Source organism: Athene noctua, chromosome Z, assembly GCF_965140245.1.
Source record: "Athene noctua chromosome Z, bAthNoc1.hap1.1, whole genome shotgun sequence".
Taxonomy (NCBI): domain Eukaryota; kingdom Metazoa; phylum Chordata; class Aves; order Strigiformes; family Strigidae; genus Athene; species Athene noctua.
In genome coordinates this window covers 47601558-47629486 of record NC_134077.1, presented here as the reverse complement: position 1 = coordinate 47629486, position 27929 = coordinate 47601558, and the positions used below count along the sequence as shown (strand labels likewise).

At 38.1% G+C, this 27929-nt stretch overlaps 1 protein-coding gene across 5 annotated transcripts in view; it reads right to left on the bottom strand.

The window, feature by feature from the left end:
* The window catches only part of SLC27A6 (solute carrier family 27 member 6), a 45154-nt gene extending 28274 nt beyond the window's left edge, over positions 1-16880 (bottom strand). For 3 of the 5 annotated variants that reach the window (XM_074931594.1, XM_074931596.1, XM_074931595.1), the window contains exons 1-5: positions 16117-16880; positions 7196-7402; positions 4782-4940; positions 3634-3758; positions 2073-2189 (exon numbers count right to left, since the gene is read on the bottom strand). In XM_074931594.1, the coding sequence (XP_074787695.1) occupies positions 2073-2189; positions 3634-3758; positions 4782-4940; positions 7196-7402; positions 16117-16597 (1089 nt within the window). In that variant the 5' untranslated portion in view covers positions 16598-16880. The remainder of the gene's footprint in view (positions 1-2072; positions 2190-3633; positions 3759-4781; positions 4941-7195; positions 7403-16116) is intronic. The other 2 variants (XM_074931597.1, XM_074931598.1) reach the window with 2 other exon arrangements.
* Positions 16881-27929: the final 11049 nt, after the last annotated feature.

The window sequence follows — 27929 nt, the reverse complement described above, 5'->3', positions numbered from 1 at the left end:
TGCAGGGAGAACGATAGGAGAGCCAAAGCGCAGCTAGAGCTCAACTTGGCTACAGCTATTAAAAGATAACAAAAAATGTTTCGATAAATTCGTTAACAACAAAAGGAGGATTAGGGAAAATCTCCCTCCTTTACTGGATGCAGAGAGGAACATGGTAACTAAGGATGAGGAAAAGGCTGAGGTGCTCAACTTTGTGTACTTTGCCTCAGCCTTCAGCAGTGGCACTGGCTGTTCCCCGGACACCCAGCCTCAGGAGCTGGGAGATGGGGAGGGGAAGCAGACTGAGGTCAGCACAGTTGAAGAGGAGGTGGTCAGAGACCTGCTGCACCACTTGGATGCACACAAGTCTGTGGGACTGGATGGGTTACACACAAGGGTGCTGAAAGAGTTGGCAGATGTGCTCGCCAGGCCACCGTGCATGATTTACCTGAAGTCATGGCTAACTGGGGAGGTCCCATTGGACTGGAGGGTGGCAAATGTGACACCCATCTACAAGAGAGGCAGAAAGGAGGATCCAGGAAACTATAGACCTGTCAGTCTGACCTTGGTACCAGGGAAAGTCATGGAGCAGGTCACCTCGAGTGCCATTACAAGTCATATAATGGACAACCAGGGAATCAGGCCCAGTCAGCATGGGGTTATGAAAGGCAGGTCCTGCCTGACAAACCTGATCTCCTTCTATGGCAAGATGACCTGACTATTGGATGAGGGAAAAGCTGTGGATGTTGTCTACCTGGATTTTCAAAAAGCATTCGACACAGTTCCCCACAGAATTCCCATAGAAAAACTGGCTGCTCATGGCCTGAATGAGCAAATGGTCTGCTGGGTCAAGCACTGGCTGGATGGACGGTCCCAGAGAGTGGTGGTCAGTGGAGCTAAATCCAGCTGGTGGCCGGTCACAAGTGGTGACCTCAGGGCTCAGTGTTGGGACCATTCCTGTTCAACAACTTTATTGATGATCTTGATAAGGACATAGTGTGTATCATCAGTAAGTTCACAGATGACACCAAGTTAAGCGGGAGTGTCAATCTGCATGAGGATAGGGAGGCTCTGCAGAGAGACTTGGATAGCTTGGATCCGTGGGCCAACGTCAACGGGATGATCCTCAACGAGGCCAAGTGCCAGGTCCTGCACTTGGGCCACAACAGCCCCCTGCATGGCTACAGGCTTGGGGAGGTGTGGCTGGAGCTGTCTGGGAGAGAAGGATCTGGGGGTTCTCATTGACAAGCAGCTGAACATGAGCCAGCAGTGTGCCCGGGTGGCCAAGAAAGCCAACGGCATCCTGGCTTGTGTCAGAAAGAGTGTGACCAGCAGAAGTAGGGAGGTGACAGAGTCCCCCTGTGCTCTGCACTGGTGAGGCCACACCTGGAGTGTTGTGTCCAGTTTTGGGCACCTCAATAAGAGAGAGATATCGAGGTGCTGGAGCGAGTGCAGAGGAGGGCAATGAAGATGATGAGGGCCTGGAAAATAAATCCATGAGGAGCGATAGAAGGAGCTGGGACTGTTCAGTCTGAGGAGGAGAAGGCTGAGGGGAGACCTCATCACTCCCTACAGCTACCTGAAAGGACATTGTAGAGAGGTTGGTGCTGGTCTCTTCTCACAGGTAATTAGTGACAGAACAAGAGGGAATGGCTTTAAACTGCAACAGGGGAGCTTCAGACTGACATTAGGAAAAAAATTTTCACAGTAAGAGTGGTCAGACAGTGGAATAGGCTGCCCAGGGAGGTGGTGGAGTCCCCATCCCTGGATGTGTTTAAGGGTGGTTTAGATGAGATGTTGGGGGATATGGTGTAGGGAGAACTTTGTAGAGTAGGGCTGATGGTTGGACTTGATGATCCCAAGGGTCTTTTCAACCTGAATGATTCTGTGATTCATTCTATTCTGGTTTCACATCACAGACAGCAGTGGTCACTGGGATACCGGCCATGCCCTCTTCAATTCAAGAACATTCTCTTTGCTGAGGTATCATGGATAGTGGTGTAGGATCTATGATGCACTGCTATATTACTTAAACATTAGAAAATTTTCAGGAGAAAAAAAAATCCTATGTCTTGTGAATTGTGGTCACTGACCTTTTCCATTCTTTGGTCAGCAACTTGAGGTATTAAAGCAAATTGTTTTTCTGCTGGAACACAAGGCTGATTTGCACTCTTCAAAGTATCAGAACACTGCTTAAAGAGGAGGTTATTCTGGAAAATCATGAAATAAGGACTTGGATTAGAAAAGGATTTTCAGATTAATTAATTTGAATCACTGGCACCATTTCTTAAGAGATGAGTCATTTCAATAAAATTCACTGAAACAGAAATAAATTACTAATTATTTTTTTGAAATCACAAAATGAAATTATGGTAGAGGCAAAGGGACAATGTACAAAGAAATAATAGTTGCATTGCATACAACTTCTGTACATTTTCACAAATGTCATTGTGTTCTAAACATTTTCTTAAATTAAAAGAGGGTACAGGTTTTTTTTTTTTTGCTTAATGTTATACAGGTACTTGGAAGATGTAATTTATTGTTATGTATAAATAAAATCTGTTTATGATCATAAATAACTGTGTAAAGTAATTTATTAAAATGCTTAAGCAGTTAAAATAATGTATGATGCAACATTTAGGATTAAAACACAGTAGGACAACCTGTAGTTCATAAATGGATGGAATCTGCCAGCGTTAGGAAGATTAATTTTAGCTTATACTGGGCTATGGATGTTTGTTTCATATTCAGTGACACACTTAGCACAAGCATTTGAGGATAGAAAGTCAGTTGGGTTTGGTATGCAACAGGTTAAATCCATTCTATCTATATTATTTTATACATCTTGAATTAATTCCAGTGAATTTTAGGCATTTAGCTTAGCCTAAACATCTTGGTGTCTCTCTATCATCAACAGATAGATACAGAAACATACCAGAAAATAGCCAGATCAAAAGTTAATTCAGTTATCCAAGTCAGCTACACTTGGTAATTACAACAGGTTCAGCATACTTTGTACTTGATACTATGTAGATAGACCACCACACCACTAACTACCAAGGGAAGTCTTTTCAAGTTGGTGTTAACACAGTTTCAGAGAGGAATATCACTTTAAGAAAACTAGCTTTGTTATCTGGAATAGCCTTCTAGTTGGAACAAAAGGTATAACCTCAGCTGCTAACTTAGACCACACTGCTTCCAAATTTTAAAATGTAGTTTATATTGTCTCAAAACAAGCACATTCAATTCAAAACAGTGCTAAAACATGGCCTACAGAAGTTGAGACCTCTGATATACTTATGTGCCAAGTTTAGAAATTTCTGGAAAGACACTGAACAGCAATCCTGGTTTTCTAAACTCACATTGTGAAACTCTGTGAAATCATATTTTTTCACCCAATAATACTGAATCAGGTTTTAGTCTTAAAATATTTTCTTTTAATACTATAACATCTTCCTGATTCAAGCCATTTTGTTTTTGTTTTTGGTTTTTTGCAGTCTAAAGTTCACTAAATATTTTAAGAATCTCACATGAAAAGAATGGCAGAGAGTCAGGTTCAGTACAGTTTTATTCTCCTTTTAACATAGCCACTATAAGAACAATAAATGTGCATATCACTTACAGACAAATAGCCATCATTTTGGTTCCACTTACCAGTGGCTGGCTGCAAAGGTAACGGCAAAGTTCTCCAATGTACTGGATGACAGTCACATTGTACTTTTTGCAGTCATTCCAAAATTGACTGGCTGAAAACTTCTTTTTTAAGACACAGGTTGCACCTTTAGGGAAACATTAGAAAAGGAAATGAAGCATTTTCTCTATATGACAGCTTAGCTAGCTATGGTCATTATTTCTACAAAATAGAACATAAGAGTAACTCAGAACAGCCTCATTCAGAGAGCTATATGGTATTTAAGCTGTTTTGTTAGAAGATGTGTTCAAACCTGGTAGACAAAGAAGGGAGATGAACCTGGCCTCCTCCTTGGTGAGACAGCAAACCGATAGAAAAGAGGTTATAAACAAGAAGACAGCTTCTCTTTGTTGGTAGGGTAACATTATTCAGAAGAGTCTAACTGAAAATATCTAGAAAAGTCAGCCTGAATTAGCCCTGAAACCTCATTTTTCACAAAGAAAGTATTAATCGATGCAGTCAGGGAGAATTCATCCATAATCCAATGATCTTTCCTTTGCTCTGACTTGTCCTTGATGCTTCAGGAAACAGGAAATATTTGCCAAGAAGTTCCAAATAGAACTATTATAAGCGTTATTAAGGACACCTATCTTGTCTCAGTAAAATATGTATTTGATTGTCAGTGACAAAACAGGACAAAAATTAAATGGGAATAAAAGTTCTGTATCATCCAATAATATATGACAAAGCTGAATGTTTACTATAACTGTATTTGTCAGTCTTTTTAAGTTCCCCCAAATACATCTTAGTTCTATTCCACTGTACAATGCTTAGTCTATACATATACTAATGCACTATACACACTGCCAAAATATTACATGACCCTAATTTCCATTTTACCTAAATATAAAAGAAAATAAAAACATTTGTGACACAAGTGACTATAATTAATTCTTCTCCAGTACCACAAAGATAGCTTGTAAGAGAGCCTTTGCTATTACAAACCCTCCATCCCCAAAATAATGAAATATAAAACTATTCCAAAAATACTATACATTTGATTTCAGCAAAGCATTAGTTTCTCTAATGGCAGTGAACCTAAGCATATTTTACACATTTTTATAATAAATAATTCTCTATTAACAACACAATTAAATGAAATGAGCCCTACCCAATTCAACACATCCACCAATACCAAGAAGAGATGCTGCACTGTGATAAAGAGGCAGAGTAATATAAATGATGTCTTCTGCAGTAGCACCAAAAGCCCACAGTCCCGCAGCTCCTTTAAGAACTTGTATGTGACTGATGACTGCAGCCTTTGGAAGACCTGCAATGAAAACGCAAAACCGTGCATAAAGCGTCTCTTAAAGATAACTCTTTTTTTTTTTTTTTTTTTTTTTCCTGTATAAGGTCTCTAAAATCATAACAGAATCAATTCTTTCTTTCGTAACCAAATTTTCAGCCATCTGTTTAGACAACAGTTAATAGATAACTGGCTGTTTAATACAGTATTTCATGTTTGTTCTGTACATATAAAGATATATGTCAGTTTGCAACCTCATATGTTAGTTATTTAATCTGAAGTCAAGTCAATTCAAATAGACGAAAACATGAAGAAACTCCATGGTTATCATGCTATCAGATATATAGAGCCAACAAAGGGTCAGAAGCATTTACTGTACATATGGACTTCCTTTACATAAAAAGGTATCACACTAGATCTCTTTCAGGCAAGAGTCACAGTGACTGTAAAATAATTAAGAAAAGTATGGGATGTACATGAAGTAGATCATGTAGCGGGTGCTTATTTAGGATGTGTACATCTAAGTCTACCTATTTTTTTATAATGCTTTGAAAACTATGTAGAATCTAAAAAATAAATAAATAAATAAATAAATAAATAAATAAATAAATGAAATCCAGCAAAACATCCACTCCAGTTAGGTTCTGCTTAATGAGTTTCTTCAGATTTAAGCACAGAATTTCTGTTCAGCAACATGCAGACTCACATGCAAGGGCTTCCTGGTATACTACTCTGTTACCCATTATTTTGAGTAGAGGATGTGTTCTTCCTTCATACATGTTCTTACATACACACATGAATTTCAGGTTGAGTCCTGATGATGAACAGTGAGAACAGCTAAAAGTTTCAAAAAGTTTAATGGTTTAGAAAGTTTTCTAACCTACTGTAGCAAAGCCACCATTCATTTGAAGACTTAACTAGAGCTGTTAACTGGAAGTGTAATCTATGGAGATTCTAGCTACACTTCAGAGCTATTCCAAAACCCCTCACAGTAAAGAAAAGAGGCAATAAAATCCTATGTTGTCAATGAACTGCTTATTACAAGAAGTGCTCTACAGAGTTTTTTCCTTCTGCCTTTACAAACAGCTGGCTACAAACCGTGCAAGAAACTTTTTACTTTAAAGTTTACCAGTCATTGATTTTAGGAGCAACACTATGCTCATGCTTTATCAAAAAGTATGAAAACGGTCAGTTACTTTAAATTTGAATTAGCTACTCCAGACTCATCAGACTAAACAAATCTTATTCTTTTATTTACACAGTACATAAAAGAAATCCAATGTAAATTAATGTAGTACTTACAAGTGTTCAGAAATATTCAAACTCTACGCAACTAAAATTTCAGACTTCACACAGATATTCTGAATGCAGTTATAGCAACAAAATTCTCCTACCTGGAGAATTCTGTAATATTTTTTTTAGCTGAAACTCCTTACTTTTAATCAGCAAGCTCAACCATGTTTGTATTTGTAGTATTACAAACATACCTGACCTCTTGACAGTATCTTCCTGATTTTTTTATTCTAGACTCACATTTTTATTTCCTAATTTTTCACCAGAACCTGAAGCAAATAAATAAATGTTTGTACAAGGGAACAAAGCCATAAAACACATCTCCATTTTACATCTTCTTGTGCCTAAAACTTGTTATATTTAGCTGAATGAGAATGCCAACATCATGCTTAACATCATGCTGCTTTCCATGCCAGTGATCAGTTTTTTAAAGTCTTAGCTTCTTAGATGCTGGAGCACTGGCAATAAATTCAGCCATCTGTTTCTAAACTAAAAGGCTAGTAACTTAATCTTATTTTCTGTCTCTATAGTAACCTGAATAGAACATGACTTAAGGAAGAAAAAAACAAATGCCTATTTGCTTGTTTGAAGATTGTTTTTTAACAAAGTTCTAGCTACAATGTTAGCTATATTAGCTAGGCAGTGGTATGTGATCATAAAACATTTTGCAACATTTTGCAACATTTGTTGCAAAACCAACAAAACCCCGAAACATTTTATAAACACCTTAGCTGTGAAGTAGTAAAGGTAAAGTTTCTCATAGTATTTGCACAATGTGGCAGGAAAAAAAAAAGGAAGAGAATCCCATAAACCACTGAATATAAACAACCACTGACAAGAAACTTGCTTATTTTCTATCATAATGCTTCTAGGTAAGAAGTATGATATTCTACTATGAAAAGGTGAACCAAAATACTAGAGTTTCAGAAAATCAAGCTTCTAGATGAAAGCAGAAGGAAAATACAGACTCTTTAGAAGATCCATACCTGTTGTTCCTGAAGTAAATATATATAAAACAGATGACTTGAGGTTGTTGGCAGAACGTTGATTAACTGGAACAGGGTCTTCAGATGCAGTCTCTATTTTGTCTAAAAGGGTATGCACACTTGGAAAACGGGAGTCTTTGGTCATTATCCACACACTAACGTCTTTTTGGAGGTTAGGAAGAATTTCTTCTAGTGTTCCAAGCAAATCTTAAAAATTAACATAAAATAATGTTACTTATGTCAAAACTAGCAAATAAAGTATTTTTTCTCTGAAAGTTTTACTTTTTGTAATAGAAAGAGGAACGAAAGTCACCTGCATGGACATAAATAAATTCGGTAAAGTAATTTTGAACTAGAATGAAAATTCACTGAAAACAGGATATAATATGGTAAAAATAATGCTGACCCCACAAGGTCTAATTGTCAACTATGCCTCAAATAAAAATGGTGAGCTTTGATTACTACTTCTGCTTCCCACCTCATTTTGGATAACCCTTGGTCATTAGTAAGACCAGAATGAAGTGTAGTTAGGCTTCAACTTCAAGTAAATAATGAAATCTGTTGAAGAGGAAAAGCAAATATATACACAGATGATAATTACAGTGCACGTTTCCCTGGATGCCCTCAACAGCAATCTCACCAAGCAGTTGTGGTTTTTTTTTTTTTCAAAAGAACACAAGTGACTGATTTAAAAACAAACAGACAAATAAAAAACTATTATCATGTATGTAGGTACCTGAATTTTACAGGATAGAAATATAACATGGGCACATGGCTTATTCAGACACTGCCAAAGAACCATGTGGCTATTTATAGAGTACTTTTAGATACCTTAATGAATCTGATTTTAGGTACATCAGACAATTTCATTTTCTTATAATCACACGCTCATTCATTGAAATTCATTCTTTCTACTGACTTTTACCTGAATATAAGCTCACTTTTATGAAATAAAACCAGCAGCATAACTAAGATCTGTTTTGCTGGCTTATCAGGAAAGAAATCCTAAGAGAGAGTCCCAGATGAAACAAAAATTAAAAAATATAAATAGTGGTTAATCCTTAAGTAATACATTTGCTATTTATGTTTCTAAGCATTTTTACAATGTCATTTTCTCAGAACACTGCACAGGCATTAAAGTACTAATCCATGAAAATTCTCAAGAATAGGAATAATACTGCTTTCAATAGAACTATTCATATACTTAAAGACTCATTTACAATTAAGTGCTTTGCTGGATCTCAGCCTATGTAATTAATCTTGCAAATATCCCCATGCGTATAAATTTATGTTATTATCTCAGTTTTTATAGATGAATAAACAAAGTTGACATGACTCACCCATAACCTCATAATGATGCATTGCCAGAGCCAGCATTTGAAATCTTGATGTTAACTTCAAGTTCATTTCACAAATGTTAAATACGGATACCATTAATAGAATCCCTTCACATGGATTTTATACCAAAATAACTGAAGAATTTTCATCTTTCACAAAACTACCAATGACAGACTGCTATATTTTTGTGAATTACATACTAATCTCTATTACTGTAACAGAGATACAGGCCACTGCTGCCAACTAAATATATGGATTAAACCTAAAGCCTAAAGAATACAAATTCTACATATTTTATGACTGTTCAGCAAATAGATCTGATAGAGTGTGACATTAAAATTATTGTGTTCTAACTTCCTTGCACTGCAGAAGGATTTCAGGAAGAAATCGTTCAGTTATGAAAATATAAAAGATAGATAGCCTCCTGTTTCAATCATTGGCATACAGTCTCCTTCCATTATGCATAGCAATAGAATGAAAAAATGTGAATAAAAAATAATGGTAAGGACAAGAGTGTTAACTGCAGGAAACTGATGCACTGAAAAGTCCAGGTTCACTGGCATACTAATTCTGTTTTGCTGTTGTATTATAAAATCAGGGTATATTTTTTCAAGTAATAAATACGAAAATACAATGGTATTATTTCTATTGAAAACCAGCTATTAATAAAACAAGTGTGATGGAACAGCTATATACTTAGTATCTTCTGATACTGATTTTTATCTTCCTATAATGCATATATACACATATATGTCTCCTTATTGGTCCCTTTATATACACATCACTTTATTGGTGCACTTGCTTCAACTACAGTGTAAAGACTGTTAATTGTTAAGGATTGTTAAGAATTTCTTAGCTCCTCCATCTTCCAGTAATCATTTGAACCAGATTCAGCTTTCTATCCTGTGTAGTGTCATTTCCAGGTAACAAAGGGATGTACATGTAATGAGAAGAACTGTCCAATAATACATCATGCAAAGGTGTCCTGCGTAACTACAGTGTAACTGTAAATGAAACTTCACTTATTGTTTAATTGGAAACTATCCTTTTGCAAAAGGACTGGCAAAAACCCCCTTTGTGAGTATCACCCTTTTTAGGTACTGCAGATACCAAAGGGATCCTTGCAGCATTTCTTTATTTTCCATAGAAAAATTAATTCCTTCCTATATTTCCCTAAATTGTTTTGGGTTTTTATATTTTTAAAAGTCATGAAGATGAAGCTGTATTACCTACCAACTCTGAACTTCTCCACAGAAGACATTTTGTTTAGGACTGCCTGACATGAAGAAATTCACAAATATTTTTTAGTATTCAGAAGTTCTAGATAAAATGTGCACCCAGTTATTTGGATAACTGAGTAACATGAAGTGCAAATCTGTCAAAAATAAGAGGACTTACCTCTTCTTTATCTTTTTCCCTTCTTTCCTTCCTTCAAAGGAAGAAAGATGGGAACCATTAATTTCAACTCTACAGACACAATCATTTAAGATTCAAGAATGACAGAAGGACATAGCACCCATTTAATAGACTGAAACATATTTAAATAATTAAGATCAGTCTTCAAATTAAGCATACACACTGTGTATTGTTTCTCTAAACACTCACTCTTAAAACCTATGTTTTTTGTTGTGCAGAGGCTTGCTTGGTTTTTTAACTATTATTAAACTATGAATCAACTATACAATAGAGTTTTTCTTCTGTGGTCAGGAAACTAGTACTTGGCACAATATGTGAACAGCTTGTAATTATACATTAACTTGAAATAAATTTCTAGTTAGATAGCAGAGAACAGTAGAAACAGTGATTTCCTGAATAAGAAAGGGTGATTTAAATCAGCTGTATTCAAAGTGCCAGAAAATAAAAATTCTGGAACACACAGGAGCATGGGGTATTTGAAGATAACTCTCAGTTGTACTAACATATTCGCAAAGAATAATCGTAATGATGGTCAACCAATGTTTTGTTCCCTGAACAAAGAACTTTTGTGCCAGACGTTGTGTAGGGCTCATTGGTCTTTATATCATTTTGTCCACATGTCAGAAAAAACAGCCTCTTGGAGGAGCTACAGTTTCATCATTTCCAGAGATATCTGGTATGTGTACTTTTACCATATAGGAAAGCAATTAGAGTAAAGCAATTTAGCTACTTAAGCTTGTGGTTTCTCTCAAGTATTTGTTTGCTTTTTACACTATGAAAGTATATTCAGGTTGTGATTTATTTGTTTTGGAAGAAATGGCTGCTTATCTAAAATTTGGCAATGTAGTCTGCAGTTTTGAGTGCACTGTTTACATAGTTTGTATGTAAATATTAATAATTTGTTAACTTTTTGGCTTCTACTAAGAAAAAAAATATCTGTTATTGATCGAGATTAATATTCTTCTCCACTGTTTTTTGTTTCCCCCCCCCCCTTGCTTTTAAAGCGTTTCATTATTCAACAAAAAGTTCATAAAACTGTTACATTAAATTGCCATGAATACATAACTCAGTTATACCTTTTGAGAAAGCAAGGAAAGTATGTTTTGGTTTTGAACTACTGTCCTAGACTTCATGAAAGGTTTTTAATGTTACTTTCTATCAAAGAAACAATGCAGCCTGTTGGCAAGGACACAGCCTACACTGATGAAAGAAATACATCAGATTATGAGATCAGCTTGTCCTGAACAGAAAGTTATTCAGAAGAAAAACTGTAATAAATGGTTCTTACATAACTTTGATGTGTACCCTGGCTGATACGCTCAGTAAGCTATGGCAAGTCCAAACCCTATCCCACACAGTCTGGCCTCAGAAAATCATTGTTACTTGTATTTGAACCCTCAAGTGACTTCTGACATTCAGTACTTATTCTCACTAAATAATAATAACAGAAATTTCAATCAGCATTAGTATCTTGAAACGCCACTGAAGGTGGTAAAGGTAGTAAAACAGAAACCAGTCTGGAAATCACAGTTAGCACTATTTTCCACTCAAAGGCCATCTGGGACAGAGACACAGACTAAGTAAAAGCAAGTGATCCAAGCGATATGGTGTCTAACAGAGAAGATGAGTGTCTTCTGCAGGTCTTCTATGGTTTTCTTGTCCTAAATGTTTAGCTCTGAAAAGGTTTTTATTCCAAATAGTTAAGAAAAGATGGTTTTGATAAAATCAGTATGTTTCACTCACTAACATATGAGAGCTGATACTGCTACTTGTATATAATACCATATGACCTTAATTCACAAATACAAAAAAAAAAGACTTTTTTTTACTCTCTTTCTCCAGGATGTAGACAAACTTCTGTCTGAACTTTACTCCTGCCAGCATAAACCCTGGTTCTGAGCTCAGATGGCAGGATGCTCAGAATACACTCAGTGGCAGCAAGAAGCACTTCTGCTGCCTCAAGAGTAAAAAATCATGGCCAGGAAAATGCTGTACTTGCACAGCTGGACGATGTAATTTGGTACAGAATTGCAGAATCACAGAACGTTTGTGTTTGGAAGGACCTATGGAGGTCATCTTGGTCCAACACCTCTACTCAAGCAGGCCCACGCGAACCAGGCTGCCCATGCGTCCATGCAGCACGTACACTCCCTGAATAGCCTTTGCTATCAGGACTGATGTACACCAACCTCATGGAGTTTAGTAATGCAATCCTTTCACAGCTGAATCCTTGCATCAGAAGTCATGATGGCAGTCTGGGATGTCCTACTAAGAGCTGAATTCTTTCGAGTTGCAACACACTATAAGTGCACTAGTAAATTCCAGCTGTACCATTCTGATGGATCACTAGATTCTACGTATTGTTTAATAGTATTGCTGTGACCCAGGTACTGCCTAAAAGATAAAATACTCAAGCAAGACTCCAAGGAATCAAAACTTTCCCTAGAAAAGACACAGTGCCTCAAAAGGTGTCTTCATTTTAAGCCATACTTTACTCTATTTAACCAGTACTTTTTAAATGAGTAAGGGTGCCATAACCCAGTAACAAATGTAGTATGGACAAATATCTTTTAAACAGGTCAGACTGCTGTTAGAGGAAGCTGATGATGGCAGTCTGATAGACAGGGGCATACAGCTTTTTTTTTTTTTTTTTTTCTCCTTTACAATTCCTTGTTTACTTACAATACACTTAAATTCTATTTTATTAAAAATGCCGTTTCAAACTCCAACTCCTGAATCTCTTTCAACAAATATTCCCCAGAATGGGAGTGGTGGTAGACAGTGTTTCTGGAAATGGAAGTGTGAGAACGTTACATAACAAATTAAAGCAAGAGCTAAATGCTCTGGGAAGACAGCACACAAATGAAAAGTAGCTAAAGAAAAATTCTCTCTCTGCCCCAAAGGCATCTGGAAATACTGGAAAGAAACACAAAGTCTAAATATTGTCAAATCAGAAAATCTATATTTGCCTTACAGCCAGCACTAGATTGTGTTAAATGAATTAAAAGAACTGGCTGTAATAGAAAAAGTTCAAACTTTTAGAGATAGCCATTTCATGTAAGAAACCAACAAGAGAAATTTTAAAGTTTTTACAACATATCTGAGGCTTAAGAGTAAAACATTTAATTGCAGAGAGTTTATAGAATTCATAAGTCAAAAAACAAACTCACAAAACTTAAGTACTGTTGGAAGACTCCCACCTAAAGTTAGAGAAAGCAATCAAAATATCAGAGAATTGTCAAACCAGAAGAAAGTCTGACTGCAAGTGCTGAAGGAAAGAGAAGACGATACTAATTGTACCAGGTTACCAAAGCATAACCTCTGAAAAATATGCGGGCATAAACCAAAATTCTACTGAGTACAAATTCCACAAATGAGAGGGATCGTGCAAGAGGCAGCATGAAAGACTGAACAAGGCGTGGAAGAAAATGCAACCATAAACAGTACCCAGCCTATTTGGATAGAGGATCACATTTGGAAAAAATAAAAGCATTTTGGACAAATTACACGATGTACCAAAAGAAGCTGCAAGATGCAATGATCTCACGCAGAGGAAGGCTACACCACCATTCTGAACAATGAAGGTTTAGCAATAAACAAGTATCTGTGGGAACTGTTCCAAATACCAACAGAATGTAGAAGGTTCCCTTCAGCACAAACAAAACCTTAATATTACATTGGATTTGAATACAGGTTCCTGATCTAATGTGCCATTACCGACAAGAATTTCAAGATTTGGTCTTGCTGAGCACACACAGTTAATGGTCAAATTGTTAAGGGCATAATTTCTGCTGTGCTGCGGTATATGAACAAGATTGAAGGTCATCCAAAATATTGAAAAGGTAAGTTTTGTAACTGTTACAAGAAATGAAATTGCTAAGTCAAGCTCATACTTGTTTGTGGAGGGTGAAAAAACCTGCATATTTTTGAAAATCAGAATTTCCAGAATCCAGAAATAATACCATTACATACTAATCTCTGAATAAAAAAAGAAAAACCACCTAGTTGCCAAACTTGATGCCTGGCTATGACCGTGATAGATACTGGGCCACAGGTTGCTTTTAGTGTAAATATTTTGCAAAAAAATATACTACGTTCAAGCTATGCATAATCCTGTGGAAAATTGTGCCACAAGAAGAAAACATAAACAAGTTCATCATGCCTACAGGTAAGGAAGAATCCCTTGAGACACACACTAACACCGAACAAAAAGATGTTTAACAGATCTCTAAGAATTATCTGACTGTGAAACCTCAGTGTTAAATACTGCCCAACAGTTTTTATAAACGTTAGGGGGAAAATACTATGTACAATAGTTATGTATAGTAAGTTTTTGTTTCAAGAGTTGTATGAATTAATTCTTACAGTCACTGAATGGTATTTGAACTTTGCAAAGTTGCAATACCTGGGCTTTTTTGGAGAGGCTCCTTTTCCATATGATGGAAAACAAACAAAGACATAACAAGAACCTCGACTTCTTTCATAGATACTGATGAAAAAAAAAAAAAAAAAAGCCTCCAAAAGCCTCTAAGACCCTAAGAAGAATACTGTGAAGACTTGCAGGTTCAAGGGACTGACAAACTTAATGCAGAGACTAAAATCCATGAATAAAGAAGACCAACACATAAAAGACCAGCTCAGAAGACTTTAATTTGTTAGTACCTCTGTTGTATTATCTGTCTGAACATAGCTCTTTTGTGAGCAGAGGCAGACTCCTACAACAAGTTAAACACAGTCACTCTCACTATCAGCTGCTAGTAACAAATTTAAGAGTGGAGAAACACCGACTATGTTCCTGATTTGCAAATGCTTTTTTCATTCATTAATTAACCTCTCATTTTAATAAAGACTACTCTTAAGACACAAGCTTTGATCCAAAGTTCTCCTTCACCACAGCCAATGAGCAAGAATTTCCTGAACGTTAATTCTGTTCCATAAACTCAAAAGCATGTATTCACAAGAGACTTTTAAATGAGATTTTTTTTTTCTATTAAGTAAGAAGGCAAAATTAAAACCTGTCAGTTCAGAATCATGTGTTTTGGGATTATATTTAAATTGGCTTTTGTTTCATTAGCTTGTTTTAATTACCAAGCATTCTTAAACAAGCATACAACATACAATCATAATGACAAAATTTGCGAGGGAGAAATCTTAAATACATTTTGAAAGCACAAATTTGCAGCAACAGATAACATACGGAAGGACATTCCATTTAGGTGTCATGGATGCAAAACCCCACAACCTGTATTAAGAGGAATAAGGCAATAAATTGTGAAATATAAATAAGGCAGAGTAGACGCGAAATAATAATCTCAGAGGAAGGGTAACTTTAATATTTGGAAATATCCTTCTCCAACCAATTGTCAAGGTTCTGTGTGATCTTTCAGCATTGCAGGTTCACTTGCAGTTGATCATAAATGCTGAGGCAAACTGAGATTTTGGATCTGTCTTCAGTATATACATCTCTAATTGAAGCTCAGTTTGAATATAAAATGCACAGTATGCCTCCATCAATATTTTAAATTCTTTTGAAGCACTTAATAAAAATGTAATACTTTGGAAACTTACACAACACAGCCCATTATCTCCTATAAAAATACAGAAACTTCTACAATCCAATGCCAACCTTAAGCTGGTTATTACAAATCAACCCTCTTTGTGCTTCACCTGTAAAAAAACCCTCTCGCTTTTAGTCCCTGGAAGACTATTGTACCTCTGCGAATAGTTGTGCAGCTGAGGGTGTACAGTCTGAGCTTAGACCTTTATAGTTTGCAGTGGTTTTGATCCCTAGAAAGATGGGGAGATAGTACAGGAGAAGAAAGTACATGACTTAAGTAAAAGTGACTATTTAAAACAGAATGGGAAATTATTCTTAATAGATCATTTTAATCTTTTCTGAGACACATGAAACAACTACTGAAGCGATTAAATGCTAGATATTCCAAACTTTCCTGCAATGCACATTTTTAAAGAAAAGTTTAGATGGATGTCCCAAAGCACGTATGCACCTGATTCTGCCTGAGAGGCTTAAGTTTTATGATTTCTTGAAGGCCCTTCTAGGCCAAGGTTTCTCTCATCTGTGAACATCTGAAAATCAGGTTTTCAACAAAGGAGCTGGAGATGTGGCATTAAAATCTTTGGATGTGTGAATCAGGGGTATACTCTACCTGCTCCCACCACCAGTATCTTGGGCTCACAGCTACTGACACAGTGTAGGAGAGATCTGGAGCGGACATTGAAGTTGAGGAAAGCCACCACGCAGCCCAGCTTGGCCAGCCCGAACCACACGTGGATGAAGTCTGGCTCGTTGCCCATCAGCAAGGCCACCGTGTCGCCCTTCTTCAGCGCCCCGTGGCGCAGGAAGACCTGCGCTACCCTGTTACTCCTTCTGTCCACGTCCTGGTAGGTGTGCACTTTCCCTTCATAGATGAGGAACGGCTTGTGGGGCTGCTTCTCAGCCAGCTTCACAAACTTGTCCAGGACGGTGACAACCTTCCCTTGCAGCCGGTACATCTCCACTCTCAGCCCGTACATCAATACTTTCAGCAGGTATCTCAAGTCATCCCAGAAGTAGGGGAAGAGGAGCTTCTGGAGGAGGTGCAAGGAGACAAGCCCGGCGGCAGCGCCCGGCACCCAGGAGGGCAGCATTGGGATTCGGCAAAAGTCGTCCCAGTCACTTATTTACCTACAGCCGGGAGGCCTGACACACTGGGTGCGGAGTCCGAGGAGGAAGCTGGCAAGGGCTGAGGCTGTTCCTGCCCTCTCCTCCACCAGAGAGGTGCCGCCGCCCTGGGAAGCCCGCGCCAACTCCCGCTCAGGCAGCTGCAGGACAGGGAGAGTCGAGCAGCTGACGGCGGCCGCCAGCCGCACACCTCGGCCCCGCCACCCGCCTCAGCCCCGGCTCGGGCGGCGCCGGGCGCCGCCCGCGCTGCATCGGACTCCGCATCTGCGCGAGGGCAAGCTCCGGCGAGAGCGGCGCCTGCGGGCAGGCGGGGCGGGAGCTCCTGCCCTCAGCAGCACGGCGGAGGGCAGACACTCCCCACGCCGCCCCCCGGACGCCCGGACAGCGCCGCGCTGCTGGCGGGGCGCCGGCTCCATAAGGCGCGATCCGCCGCATCACCCCGCCTGCCCCGGCGGGGTAGCCCGGGGGTTGGCTCCTGGGTAAAGCGGCGACCGGGCGGGCGGATCGTCGCCCCGCGGTAGCCCTCGCCGCGGTGGGCGGCGGCAGAACGAGGCCCGGGGCTCCGATCGCTGGCAGGGCGGTGGGGCGCGCCGGGGCGGGCAGGTGTTCCCCGCGGGCTCTCGTCGCAGTTGTAGCAGCTCGGCCCCGGGAAGTCAGTTCCCACCGCTGGTCCCTGGGGCTCGGCTCCACGCTGAGGCATCGAGCAGCGCTCCGCGTCCAGGCCCTGTCCCTACAGGGGCCCTGGCCAGCCCGCGGCCCGTGCTCACGCACCACCTCGCCCTCGGGAGCGGTTTTAGACCGCGACGGCCAGCGTCGCAGCTAGCCTGGATCCGGGAAATACCTTCAGGACCAGTGCAGTCTACCTGGAAACTGGGGGCTGGGCCAAGGCCACGGTGCGAGTATCTCCTTTGTGCTGAAGGGACACTGCTGGCAAGAAGCGGTCACGCCTGGGCGTGGTGCTGTTCCTGCTGCTGGTGAGCTCTGTCACCACAAGCACTTCAGTGCCTCCCTGCCATCCAGAGGCACCCACTGCCGCTGCCCTTAGTGAGACACAAACGTGATGTTCGAGTATTTTAGTGCAGCTGTGCACTGTGAGAAGCTGAGGTTAATTTACGAGTGACACATTTTCTAGCCTTGTGTTGGCCACAATTTGAATTTGTGACTAGTGCATTGTGACAAAAAATCAGAAAGTACTTATTTCAAAACTGTAGCCTATAATAAATGTATTGGTTTTACAGGATATGAATGTTATTTTGAATAATTCTGAATTTTCTAAAGTTATAAGACTTAACAATATATATATGGTAATATAAAATTATAACTTTATAAAGTTATAAACTGGTAGTTTAGGAGCTTCTCTGTCTGCCTGTTGCTAATATCACACCAGAATAATCTAGCCTCTTGTCATGTTCCATTCCCAGTCCTACTGTTTGCCTCATGTACTGGGCTAGTGCTCCAGAATGTTGCTGCAGTATCTTCAAGAATGTACTTCTCATCCATCCAGTTGGCACTTGATACTCAAATCTTTTTACTCCCCAAAATGGTGCATCTTAATTGTGAGCTCTGAAAGCTGACAGTCTAACCCTTGTTTCCACTGTCTTCTTCAGAAACCAAGCCGACCTGCTGTGTCATTTGTGCACTTTGGAGTCAGTGAGAGATGTTTTCCTTCTCTGGACAAGGAGGAAAGTTATAGACCAGAGAATACCTCTTCCAGACTCATCTTGAGTTTTATGAATAATGTGGAGGGAATCCCATATCTGAAAAGATAACACTAACCTTCTTGAGACTGTCTAGCACAAGTGTTAGTAGAAGCCCTGAACAGAGTAGTAAAGTCTGAACAGTAAAAGCAACTCATCACTTAGTTCTTTCTAGAATACTCCCTTGCTACACCCAGACAACGTCTCAGCATTTCTTCTCTGCAGTCTTCTGGCTGCTGCTTGCACTTCCACCCTTAGAGTGTAACAGTCCTGACAGACCTTTGCTTCTCTAAAACATTTATCTGATATCCCATTTGTCACCGAAAACCGGGATAAAAACTTATTGACACCAATGTGATGCAGATAAGCAGACACTTCTTTATTGATGGGTGGACGTGTAGGGGAGTGCTCTCACCAACACCACATGCCGGGCACCAGAATCATACACCTTATATAGAACCTACTCATACATATTCATTAAGTCTTCATACATAAACATACAACTTCCAAGAAATCATTAACATATTCTCCTCCTATTTCCGATTCTGCGCAGTAGAGGTTAGAAATGTCTAGAAATGGGTCTGGGGTGTAACGTGAGTAGGTGGTCCATGAGTCGGTGGTCGCGATCTCCCCCTGCCGGCATTACCTTCTGCTTAAGGACACAGTTTTCTTGGCAGGTACCTGCAAGCTGTTACGGTTACTTCCCTCCGTTCCCATTAATCCTGGACCTTGACAACTACTTGCATTCTTCTAGTCCTATGTATGTATTATAAATCAGTTTACAAATCACCTTGTGTTTTTTTACCTAGGTTCTAACCGTTCCTACTGAACAATTATGACCAATCCCTTCAGCCTTGGTACAGGGCTGTACAGGGGATTTTAGAGTAGCAGTCGGTTGCTAGATTCAAAATACAATAAACGTAAAATAAATTATTTTTACTAAAATATCTCTTAATTTTAGAATATTAAAATCAAACACAATTTAATTTCAGTTGATAATAAAATCAGTAACACATCCATCCAGCCTAAATCTAGCCTGTTGGCCTGTCTACTATTTTGCTGAACCACGAGCCATTCTCCTTTGCTATGAATCTACAGCGTCTCTTCTTTCCTTTTTCCTTTCTTTTCCCTTCTTTTCTCTCCTGCGCTGAGTATCAGTTACTCTTTCAGCATGTAAACCATCGTATACTATACAGCTTTTCTTTCTAGGGCAGAGGCAGTTTGCATATAGCAATTTAAAATGTTTAAATATTGGAAATACATGTGACAGTTACAGTTTAAACATTTCATACATTAAGCAAATGACCTAAAGTTGTCAAGTCCTCCTTACAAAACTTAAAATTTATTTTGAACCATGGCATTTTTCCTGCAAAGCTTGTTTTGTCTAACTTTGGTGAGTTTCTCAGCTAACCCACTCATCTCAGAAAGAAACTCCTGTCAGCTTCTTCCCCTCTTCTGCCTAAGCCTTCCTCTTTAAGGAAGTCTAGGATTGATCATCTTAACCTCTTTTAGAGCCTTGTGACAAAACCAAGAAAATTGGTATCAATGAAGTGTGAATGGAAATGTTTATGGGTGAGGAAGCAACAGCTACTAAATAGCTGAAAGGGTGATCTGTACTGATAATGAAGAACACAGCTTCCAGGCAATTAGATTGAGGAATGTAGTTTCCAGCAAACCCAGGAGGCCAACACTCTGATGAAACCACAGCACAAATGACTCATTAAAGGACAAACCTGCCCTCTCACCAGAGGAGGATGACAACAAGGTTGCAGCACAAGGCTGCAGCATATCACATATGCCATTGGTCTCCTGCTACCCAGTAGGTGGTAGGAAAACAATGAGGAACTCAAGAGATGGAATACAAATGCTGCAAATACATTCCTCAAATTATCATGTTATTACAAGAAGACTTTTTAATCCACAGTAAATGTGATACACACTTTTGTTCTACAAACTCAAAAATTTGTAAATCACTCTAAATTGCAGTGCACACTGCCTTCCTCAGTGTTTGAAAAAAATGGCTACGGAAGGGTAATAACGGAAACAATAGATCATCTTCTTCTCAGGCTTTTTGGCATATGTTCTGCATCATGAAGTTGTAGAATCAATACTTTATTGCTGAGAGAAAAGTCTTGATTCAACCAGAGCAATCCTACCAGGAAAAGTTTGGTTTATTCTGATTTTTTTCTGCCCTTGAAACTGAGGAAGACAAGGAATAATGGAAATTTAATTCTCACCATTTGACTCAAGCCAAAGCTCAGCTTCTCGCTCATTTCTTTGTGCAATTTGAAAAACCTTTTTGGCTCTTGCCTTAAAACCCTGGAAACCATATGAACTGTTTTTCCTGTGGTCAGGTATGCACTGAGAATAGGATGAGAGGATCAGGGGAAAAAGGTGGACTGAGGGAGCAACACATTCAGAAATGGCAAGCAGCAGCTTCTTACACTGCTTTTGATTACTAAGAATAGCCCTTACTACTGGGACATCTCTCCTTTAAGTTGTTCCATAGTCAAATTATGCTAAATTATGAGTGGTCTTTGTCAGCTCCAACTGCAGAGACAGTCAGTTTAGCTCAAAACTCTATAGACCTGACTAATTTCTATCATAAAGTTTTTAATCTAGGCTGACTCATTTGGCTTTGCCCCAAAGAAATGGAGGAGAATAGAGACTTGAGTTGTGTTCTCAGCTGGCTCTAGTAATGTTATTTTCTGTTTTGCTACTAAGACTGAGACCTGATTAGATTAAGAATATACAGACACAGCTTTGTTGTATGAGTGCTGTCTGGACATCCATTGGAAACAAATTCAAGCAAATTATTTAGTGCAAAACTAGATTACAGATAGATTTCATGGCTCTTTAAAGGTGACAGTGGCAGTAGGCTCATAGTATTTTATTGATATGGTAGGGTTTCTTATCTGTGAGGTGCAATGGAGGTATCTGTCTATGTTGTTTCCTATATAGATGTACATCTGCAGGAAGACAGAAGTCTAGTTTTTCAGCTGGTAAGCATCACTTCTTCTAGAAAGATGTTTGGTGAGGAGACAGACTTTTAGATTGCTTTTCTTAGATGAAGGTAACTTAATGGATCATTGTTTTAATTTTTAAAAAAATAAATAATAAGTAAATTAAATGCTACAATAACCTCTGCTTAAAGTAATGTAAAATAACCACTGTACACTTATTTGGTTGACTAGAGATCGGCGTTGTTAACTGCTGCGTAAATGTGCATAAATAATGAATAAAGGGAAAGACTGTGAACATTACAGAATATATATATACTTACATGTCGATTTGAAAGAAGATGGAGGTTGAAAGATTTTTGTTTTCAAAGCTTACTTTGAAGAAGGCAGAAGGGAAGCAGAAGGGGAGGCATTCTGCTGTGTAGTGCAGACATACAAGAAATGAGAACAAAAATACTAAGAGATCTATGAAATGTTCTGGGTATACTGATGAGAGTGAAAGGAAAAGCAATAGGTGATAGGTAATTGACAGAGCACAAAAGGAAGATAAAGACAGAATGGCCTGTGAATGTGAGAGATGTATTTTAAATATACTGTGCTGTGAGCTGAAAATCAGACAGGCAAGTGAGCAGGAGATTGCATTTACTGAGGTAACTAATGACTAGCACATCCTGAAACACATTAGTCAGGAGAACAGAGAGGAAGAACTTTTTGCTTTACGTGTTGTCAGTGCTGCTAATCCCAAAGAACAGAAATGTTGAGCGAGATCCGAATATAAAGACTCTGATACTCTGAAATACTTAGTTTCAAAGCAAAATTGTAGTTGTGTGATCTCTGAATTGTCCCTGTTCCTCTATACCGTGCACAGAAATTGTATCAAACCTCTACTCATTATCCAAGTTTCTTTGTAAAGTGTAACATTAATTTACTTCTTGTCATCCTTCCCAAGGGAAGGGAGAAGTTTCTATAGAGTATGAGTTGTTTTTCAGTAATTTTCTCATTTCTTGTAAAAATGGATAAGCTGAGGCAAGAAATTTCAGTAGACAATGAAAGAGTCACAGAAATTAGGTGAAGCAATACTTGAACTGGATCTGATCCCTGCCACTGCCAGAACTCCTGTGTGATACTGGATCAATCACACGCTCCCCAAACTGGGTGATTTAGCCAAGCTATATGCCTAACAGTAGACTTTATGACCCTCTTAGACTCTTGATTTGGTGGTTATTCAACTATAGGTGAAGACATGGGGTGTCATTCTTTGTAAGCTATGCTAAATGGAATGGTGGAAAATTGAACCTTTAGAAATTATCAGACATGTTTGACTAATATTTCTAGGGCGGATTCAGCTCATAGGTATCTGGAAGTAGATGGGTATCTACATTGGTTATAATGGGAGCTTGCACCAAAGAAGACTGAGTATGACTAAGGGAATTCAGAGTCACTTGTCTGAACAAATGCTGATGTGTGATTTGGGATAAGTTGAATTACTTGCTTGACTATCCTGACAAGGTCTCAACTTAACTGTAACAGCAGTGTAAGAATGTGGTTTTATATGCAGGCATTGGCTATACCTTGGACTTGAATCAGTTGCCCATATGTAGGGGTTTAATGCCGTTCTAGATTCCTTGATAATAAATGTGCCTATGCAGAAGCTTTTGAGTCATAGTTGCCAGTCTCATGCATCCCAAGTGGCACTTATATGCTCAGTTAGCTGATCTAGTCCCTAAACTTAGAAGAACTAAATTCACCTTTAGTATTTTTGTTCTCTACAGTTTCAGTTTTTTATCTAATGGAGCTGTATGCATGTTTATTGAGATATTCTTTAAAGTAAATAGCATCGTATTTGAAAGGCTCACAAATAAATTAATAAGTTTATTTCATGTTAACTAGTTAATATCAGCAGTGAAGAAGAAATTTTCTGCATGCATGGGTCAATAAGTGTGACATAAACTACTGAACTGTTAAGTAAATACAAGCTGCCATGTGCACTGAATGAAGCAATTGTTTGGAAAAAATTTGTATGAGATTAAAATTACTAACACAACACATACTTGCAAGTGGTAAATTAGTGTAGTGAAAAAACCTTAATTAAGGCTATTCCAAAGTTTAACTCTAAAAAAAAAAATCAAAAATGCTTATATTTTAAATGTAGTGATATTTATTTTTAAGTAAATAAACCCTGAAAATATTGCAAAAATTTACCCTTTGATCAGCTTTTTGTTGTATTGTTATGAGCTGGAATCTGTTTTACTCTTGATGCTATGTAGAACTCATAAACTCATACTACAGACAAAACACTGAGCCCTGAATTATTTAGTATGCTATAATTATTCTGCTCAATTTCCTTTCAACAGAACCTGTTTTGATGCCTGAGAGTATGGTGTGACCCAATAATGAAATCTAAAGGAGTTTAATTTTCTTCTGATGGAACTCAGATGGAAGAAAAATTTCTTTTTGAAAAATATGATTAGATTAACATATTCCTGAAACACCTCAGTGTAGAAAGAAAATATACACAAATTACCGAAATGCTTCTGTATTGTAAAAACAATTAGTTTTGATATTTACATTTTGACATATTATGCCTTTTAATATTCAGATACACAATATAGTGCTGCATGTATATTTGTATTATAACTCTGAACCTGGCTAATATGCGTAAAGGAATTAGCTTGTGCTATTTTAGTACCATAAGCATCAACAAGGTGAGATACTTCAAGTTCAGGGGGGGAAATAAAAGTTTTAAATAAAGTATTTTATGTGTATGAAGGGTTTTTTTCCCCTGGAAAAATAATAGCATAAATTTTGAGGTGTCAGCTATTTATTTCCATTTTTTATTAAAGTAATTTTAAAGTAGTGACTTTTCTTCTCAATGAGAAGTTTTGAATTTTACAGCAGAAAAAGGTGAAATAGAAAATCCTAGAAGAAAATAGTGTCTATGACCTAAAAATAGACAGCTAGCTTTTCAGATTTGTCAGAATGCTGTTATATGGAAAAGGAAAAAAACAGCTTCACAGTCTGAAGATTATCTTGCAGATTGTCCCCTACTATTGAATTATTCCTTAATATCTACTGAATCTTTTTCTATATTTAAAAAAAAGAAACATATAATCTAGAAAATCTCTATAAATTAAACATAACCTTATAAATGCAGTTCCCAGCTCTTCGTATCTCACTATTCAACTACATCCCCATTAAAGTAAAATAATTTTATCTAAATAATTGTGTCTATTAATTTCCAGTTTGTCTGTGAAACTTATGTCTAGCGAAGTCTAAAATCTTAAGTCTAAAACTAGGCAAGTAATAAGCAAACCAGGAATGGATGGCTGAGTGACCAGTCAGCAAGTCAGCGCTGAAAGAGCCACACAAAACTAACTCTTGCTTAATAATGTCACACAGGGGATTTGAGGAGTGAGTGGTGTAGTCATACATACTAGAGTTATCGCAGGGACCTGAGAAGGTAAAGACTAAATTTGTTGTGGTGACAGATGCAGGACATTATGGAAGTTTTTGATCACAGGAAAGCATTTAGTACTCAAATCCATAGGAAATAAAAAATCGTTTTTATAATATTTTGGAATGCTTCTTTCTTCTGTATTTCTGTGAGGACATTAATTTAAAATGCTGACATTACATGAAGTGTCTTGTCTCAAGTCGTTCATTACAGCATGTCAACACCACAGACCAGTGTCAAACTTTCAAGGATGTAGAGAAATATAATCTCTGTTCAATGTAATTTTATTAACAGAAAGCTTTACTATTCATGCAGTAGATAATGAAATTATTGTCTTTTAATTTGCTTTGAATAAGCTCTGTGGGTAGATCTGTAGTTTTGCCTGAATTCATGAAACTGTGTTCATACTAAGAGCCATTTGCCCATATATTATGCCAATGTATTAGTACTCTAGTAAAATTTAGCCATAACCTCCCGTGAGTTTTTTGAATCCTGCAAAGATAGAATTGAGGTTCAGTCTCACTGTCACCCAGAAGTGATCTGAATTAAGAACTGATAGCAATCTGCAAATGTAAACCTCACATTTGCAGTGGACGGTGGAAGCAAGCAGCCGATTCAATGTGAATGATAGAGCAAGCTTCCACTTTATTGAAAGAAATCACACCTTATATAAGCACTAACTATAATTATGCACACTAATCATGAATCTATTGGATACATCCAAAAGGTTACATTATCATATCCCAACCCCTTGTGGCATTTCAGGTGTGTCACAACAGCCTCCTTCTTCTGGCTTGCTTTTTTTCCCAAGGTTGTTCACCATCATAATCAAGGCCATTGTGTACCTCAGTTTCTCTCTTTGTTAGCATAACAGTCCTTTGTTAGCATAACTGTGCCCTGGGTTTTTTCCTTTGTTTACCTCAGATGGCTGTAATCAGCTCCTGCACAGATCCATGACCTTGTTCTGCAAGCCATTCTCCAACACACATTTTCTTTTTTCCTTTTTTTTTTTCTTTTTTTTTTTTTTTAAATTTATTTAGTTGCCAGTTTATACATTTGTGGTGAAATATAATAAAGATATGGAAAACTTTAATTTTTTCATATTTTACTCTGGTAGACTCAAGCCAATGTTTTTAATTTTATTTCTTACACAGCTCCTGCCTTGCTAATCAAGTATAGGAAATGGCACTGGCCTTACTTGACTCTTGAGGATAGCTAATTATTTGTAGAGAAAGATCAAAAGCATCTCTTAAATCAGAGTCAGATGAAGATTTGAATCTGAATATAGATCCTTCAGAAGGGATATTCTGGTGCAGGCTCAGGTATAAGGTATGCAAGAAGACAAAGTCTTTAAAGCGTGAGGAACACACAGCCAGGATGTGAACTGAATGGAGGAGACAAATGAGTTGTTAGTATGAAGTACCATCGCTTTCACATCTTTTAAATAAGTATTTTATTGATCAGTAGTTTAACTTACAAGTGATTTGAAAGTACCTAACATATAGGCATTCCATGCCTTAAGTTTTGAAATTTCTTGTAATTGTTCCTCCAGACTCCTAATGCAGAGCATAGTGTCCTGATTCATTTTTTAAGAGATGTCAAATATTAAAAACATACTTCTATATAATCTTATTTTGGCTTGGAATAGGGTGACATAGGAGTCTAAGCAGAAAGTCTTCCAGTGATCACCATGGAAATTTTCTGGCATGTTGGCCTGTGTCAAAACAGCACAGAGCACAATTGAGGCATGAAGATCTTAAGCAAAATTGTAACAATAAGTAAATATGACAAACTGAATCTAAGAAATGATCTCTGAGCTAGATGCCTAGCATTTCCATTCTGTTTGCTTCTGCTTTGTGGATATGTACTAGGGAGACCAAAATCAATTTAAAAGAGGGGTTTTTTTTTAAATCTTTCTAATCAGGATGTTTTGAAAAGCTACCAGTTGGAAGTATTCAGTCTTTTTATTACCCTGTTTAATTTCTGTGTGAAAAGGCTGCTGGAATCATCCTTCAAAGGATTAGAACAGGGTGTTTGCCTTCTGTGTCTTCAGGCATGCCTAAGATAGTTTTCAACTTGCCTCTGTTTTTTGAACTTTCACATTTCTATCACAGAGTTAAACAGTGTGTCAGAGAACATCTGTCCTTTATTTGTGCTTTCATTATTTTGTACTTTGATTGCATTAGAAATTTTACCAGATGACTCTGAAGATATTATTGTCAAAGGTAGCTGATCTAACAGTCCATTACTGTGGCCTCTTCTTGTTAGCAGTACTTCCCTGTACTTGCACTCCCGTTTCTGCATCCGTCCCTGTTTTAAAAAATTGTCTTCTATATGGAACAGCACCTTTGGAAATACTTTGTCATCTGGTATAACTGAGACATATGCTAAGCCACCAATTTCTTTAAATTCAGTAGCAAAAATGACCTTTGCTCATTTTCTTAGTTTTGACCTCCCATGTGCTTTTTCTGTTACATGGAAATGAAGGGGAGAAACAACTCTCTTGAAATCCTAAGAATCAATTTACAATGTGATACGGGGAACTGACCACTTGCTTTGCAACTTACTTACTTATAGCAGCTTATAATGATTTCTGAATATTGCTTAATAATCCTGCTTGCCTTGGTTGTTCTTTTGAAATTTACCAAGGACTACTCTGTTCGTCAAGGATTAAGCAGGTAGGAGACAAGTCCTTGTGAAGCAGATGTGTTCTAACTAGTTGAATCCTTGCAGAGTACAGATAGCTATTGTTGTGTTTAAGGTGAGGCTAAATTGGTAAGAGATAAATCCCCTTGTGTTCTAGCTGATCCTCAGAGATTAACAGGGCTAGGGGTGGCTGGACTTATCTCTTAATATCTATGCCCACTGGGGCCGTGACTATAGGCCTGACACCAGATGCCCAAACTGCCTGTATGCTGTAGGTCTGATTGCATTCAACAGAAGCAGTCAGGTTCACAAATAGTACGGTTTATTTTTTATACATCATAAACAGATTCTTTAAGATTGCCTACAATAAATGCACAAACTGCAGGTTGGCTATATAGCACTACATACCAAAAGGAAAATGATTACAATCACACACTTAATACCCAGGTAATCACTCTGTGTAGCCAGGGGCTCAAATCTCAACAAAAGGTGTCCCTTCTGGCGTGGGGGTGAGGAGTACAAACCCGTCGATCTGTCTCTC